We start from the raw sequence: 5,134 nt of genomic DNA, 5'->3' as shown, positions 1-5,134 counted from the left end.
GAGAGGGGAGTATGAAAGGGGTAAGTGGGAGAAAAATGAGGGAGGGGGTAACATTGCTTAAAAAGAAATTTAATGTCAGTATAATTTGTGGAGGGGAAAGGGAAAAACAAATCGTTTAAATAGGGATACAGGTGGACCCATTGCAACAATGAGATGTACAAGTTGTTATGTCGAAAACAAACTTCACAACTTTGGTTGGGGGAGGGTGAGGGGGGCGGGGGGACGGGGGGAGGATGGGAAGGGATGGGAAGGGGAAACAAAGGAGGAGGCTACAATGCTTGATAAGAAATGTACTTATTATCTTGCCCATGTAATTGTAACCCCTCTGTACAATATTTTCACAATAAAAATAATTTTAAAAATCATAAAAAAAGAAATGTGCTCATTACCTTACTTATGTAATTGTACCCCCTCCAGTTTATCACCTTTACAATAAAAATATTTAAAAAAAACACACCAAGAGCATGGAAGAATTTTCCATTTCCTTAGATCTGCTTCTATTTCTTTTACAGTTTTTTTAAGTTTTTCATAAAGAAAGACTTGGAACAAAGTATGTTAAGCGAAGAGACACAGACACAAAGAAACATAAGCTGCATAGTTTCCTTTATTTGTGGTAGCTAGAATGTGACTATAAATCCTCAAGTAAAATACTTGGATACTAAAGGACAAAAAATACACTGGGACATGATAAATTATACAAGTTTCTACACACACAATGAGGCCAAAGGAGGATATTCATAGGAGAGGATCACAATGTCTCAATAGCTATGTGTATCTGATCATATAAAATAATATTTATCGAAATGAACTCCAAGAAATGAAAACAAGTGTTTTTTTTGTTTTCTTTTCTTTGTTGATGTTTTTGTTTTATTTTTGGTAGGGCAAGGTGGGAGTTACAGAAAGGGTTGGACACAGAGTGAACAAAGGCAACAGTGATACTCACTAGACACTATGTTAACAATGAACTATGCAACTTAAGGGTGGAGACAGGAGGGAAAAACTGGGAGATACTTAAGAAGAGGTGACATTGTTAAAAAAGAAATGTATCCATTACCTAACTTATGTAACCCATCTGTACATTACTCTTATAATAACAATAAAAATATAGATACTAAAGACTGAACATCTTAGAAACAAATTATGATGAATCTTTGCTCTAGAGAACAGAATCCTTTGAATATGAGCAGTGCCTTTTCACATTGGATGGCTTTATATTTCCTTACAATAGTAGATGTTGTATTTTTTTTTCTTCATGACTTATTTTAAGGGTGCTAGCCATAGTCCAGTTGGGAGCAGAATAATTTTTAGGAAAATAATAAATCTCTGAGAAGATAACTTGGACATGCTTTCTGGTGGACAAGTTGACCGTGGATTTGAGAATATGTGCTAGAAACATGTAACCTCAGATGATAGATGACATGCAGTCTTCCTGATTTATAATAACATCCTCACTCCCTGCATCTATCCCACTACTAGAAAAAAAAATATCTTAGTCGAATGTAGTGCCTGTGGTCTCAGGTGCATGTAGGCGAGAACATGCACAGTTATTCCTCAGTACCTGAGGGAGATTGGTTCCCAAGTCCCATAAGCATGACAAAATCCATAGATGCACAAGTCCCTTAAGTAAATGGTTTAATATTTCATAAAACCTATACAATCCAAGTCCCATGAGCATGACAAAATCCATAGATGCTCAAGTCCCTTAAGTAAATGGTTTAATATTTCATATAACCTATGCAATCCTCTCTGGTATGCTTTAAATGATCCCTGGATTACTTATAATACCTAATACAATGTAAATGCTATTAAGTAGCTATTATACTGTATTGCTTAGGGAACAACAAGAAAAACAAAGTGGATGTATGTTCAGTATGGATAAAACCATTGTGGACTTAGCAAGGTAGTACTTTAAATGCACTATTTTGGACTATGAAGATATATCAATGCCATCTGATTTTCCCATGAAGATCTATATCCTTTACTTAATGATTTCAATTTTAAACATTTTTTGAGGGACAAAATAATCTAAATATCAAGCTTGAAACAGCAGGACTGTTTGCTTCGGATACCTATTTTGAAAGTGATGGCTTTTCCTTTAAACTGTTGTTTCTTCTTGTTTTGGGCTTTTGCAAGGCAGGGCATCTGATAGTCTGAGGCACGGCTTCTATTGTCAGTTAATCATTTCTTAAACACAGACCAAAGGGGAAAGAGTAGAAATCAGGTTTGTTGTGGTAGGAGGAGACATGCTTAGGTTTGTCTCAGAACTGAGATATACTCAGTCACTTTAAATCTTTTTTTAATCCGCATTCTCAATTTTAGCTTATGAATCTCAGTTGTATTTCTCAAACTTTTGCCACATATTTTTAGTGTAATATGGTAGATAAGGATATTTTGTTGGTATACCTGAGAAATTCTGAACTCCTTCAGGATTTTCAGAAGAATAATTATCATACCATAACATGTCTCTGAGTCTTGTTGTAGACTATCTATCTTCAGAAAAGAGGAGAATAAGGTGGATAAGGAAAGGAACATACTTTTTGTGGAAACTTTTAAGAGTGTACAACTGGAAAAAAGCCCAGAAGTTTTGATAGAAAAGCAATTGAACCATTCAAAGGAGCCCATTCTGAATTAAAGTTATTTCAGCTTTAAGAAAAATTAGACACACATCACCTAGAATTATGTAAATTTCATAAATTACAATTCCATGCTTCTTTCCCCTGCCTGGTTTAGGTACACTGATGTTGAAGAATTGGGAAGAGTTGAAACTTGAAAACACTTTTCAGGGCATTGGAATGTGCTCCCTCCTTTCCCATTGGAAATTCTGACTCTGATTTAGGTTGATAGAATACATCATTTCTCAGTCATAGTGTTAAGATTATTGGAGAAATCATTTTCAAAGTTTCACTATATTGTTCTCAGAAAAATTAGTGACTAAGACGATAAAAAGGAATCAAGCATCGTAGATGTTTTGGGTTAATAAAACCAAGAAATCTGGTTATTATTAGTGGTAGTAGCTTATAAGTTAAAATGTACTAAAAAGTCTTCAGTAAACAGAATACCAAAGAAATGACCTTTGTGACTGGCCAAATTAGATTGACTGAGGACAGCTAAAGTTGCTAATCTCCTTTATTGTTGCATTACTTATATATTCCATTATTTTCCTTTAATAACTTCAGGGGTACATTTAGCTGCATACATGTATCCATTTGTTTTAAGAGTCAGAGAAATTTTCTTTAAATGAAAATATTTTAGCATTTACATTTCAAAATGTAATGATTACTAAAAGAAGATTACTGCAATGAAACTTTAGGAATAATATCCATAAATATATGTAATATCCATAATAAATATTAACAAATATAATATTCTTAAATGTAATTCACAATTCATAAATAATAGAATGTAATTCAGAAGTACTACTTTGTAACCAAAAACTTATCAGTTTTTTGTATTCCTTATCAAGCATTTTTACATGTATGTCTTTGCAAGTTGATAATAGATCAGTCAGTTCCAACTTTGTAGCATCTTTTTCTGCATGTAAAATGAGAACAAATGCATTGTATATGTACTCCTTCATAAATTTTAGCAGGATACTCTGGTCTACTTTATGAATATGAAGTTATTTAGCTCATTTTATGCCATTGATTAAAAACTTAGACTGTCACATGGTCTTAACTAACTACTCAAATGAGCTTATCACATAGATGTTTATGTTTTTAATGGCTTAAATTTTGATTCCATAATTTCTAATGTATAGGAAATTTTAAATAAAATTCAACTATACCATATCCTTACATTGTCCTTGCTTTTAGTTATCACCTTTCAACACAACTTACCAGTATCTTGTTTTGCTATGTTTATAGAAAAACAGTGCATACAACACACATTCAGTTTCCCATATCAACACATCACATTATATGATGATTTTCATGTGTTTCATGTTTGGTATCATCTGATGTTGCATTACACCACAGTGTTTCCTTTTTATGCAAAAGTATAAAAAGTTAATTTTTAAATTTAAATTTTATTGCCAAGGTGATGCACATAAGAGTTACAGTTACATAAGTAAGGTAGTGAGTACATTTCTATAACTGTATAAAATATAGAGAAATACTGTCTTTACTTTCTTAAGACTTTGGGATTTTACATCATATTTAATAGCCAATAGAGACACAATGATAGAGAAAATATAGAGTTATGAAAACGTTCCTAAACAAAAAAGGAATTTGTGTACTGATTACATCTTAAAGTACCCACAAATCACTTCTTGAAAAGTGAAACCTAAGAAGCAAAACACTTCCTTAAAGATATGTTACAATACTAATCCATCTCTTTAACATTGTTTATTTCATAAAATATTCAGCTGAGCAGCCCAGTACCTTATTTAAGCAACTTCAAATAAGAAAATACTATTTAAACAATATCTAGGAGTTTCTGTGAAATTTTCAAAGAAGTAATTCCTGGATACAGCTAACATTTTTAAACTTCCTTACAGTTTTTACATGTTCTAAGGTACAGTAAATCTAAAGCTACACAGGCAAAAAACTTTAGAACTTACCGATACATCTTAACCCCAAATAACAACGTGATCCTTTTTCTCTGCCTGTCCAACTGCTTTGAGATTCCCACTCAAATGAACCACTCTTATGTCTTAGGTGTACCTTTGAAGGAAATGCAGTCACAGGAGGAAATCCCACATAATTAAAATCTAACTTGTTAAACAAGTCTGAAGGAGTCAACTTAAACCAATAGGATGACTTGTAGATCCAAAACAGAAACAGACAGGGTATCTCACAAATCAGTAAAGATTTCATGTATTCTAGTAAATAAGCACAAATGTACATGGTAAGCATTCTGCAAAATTCTAGGACTATTTCACATGGCAGAGCCATTTTTAACTCAAGAGGACATGCCACTTCTGCCCATGTTATCACATTGCCATGAGCCACTGTAATCCAAGAATTATCAGAAAGTATTTTTCCTACATAATGAGCATTACTTCTGAAACCTTTGTCTCTGTTATAAGGCAATGTTTTTCTTCACAATGTCTGGAACAGAGATAGAGAGAAGTACTTGAACAGGTGTATAACAATAAGCAAGCAGACAAATGAAACAAAAATCCACTTTTTGCCAA

The 5,134-nt window shown here is 33.0% G+C and overlaps 1 protein-coding gene across 1 annotated transcript in view; it reads right to left on the bottom strand.

The window, feature by feature from the left end:
• Positions 1–4,643, bottom strand: part of LOC138821039 (transmembrane protease serine 11D-like) — a 49,367-nt gene extending 44,724 nt beyond the window's left edge. Inside the window, exon 1 of the mRNA XM_070013116.1 lies at positions 4,559–4,643. Coding sequence (XP_069869217.1) covers positions 4,559–4,566 — 8 coding nt within the window. The 5' untranslated portion in view covers positions 4,567–4,643. The remainder of the gene's footprint in view (positions 1–4,558) is intronic.
• Between the last annotated feature and the right edge of the window lie 491 nt (positions 4,644–5,134).

Source organism: Dipodomys merriami, unplaced genomic scaffold (assembly GCF_024711535.1).
Source record: "Dipodomys merriami isolate MVZ:Mamm:240054 unplaced genomic scaffold, mDipMer1.0.p SCAF_9, whole genome shotgun sequence".
In the NCBI taxonomy this organism is placed as follows: Eukaryota; Metazoa; Chordata; class Mammalia; order Rodentia; family Heteromyidae; genus Dipodomys; species Dipodomys merriami.
Note: the sequence above shows the minus strand (reverse complement) of the source record. Positions and strands in the feature narration are given on the sequence as shown.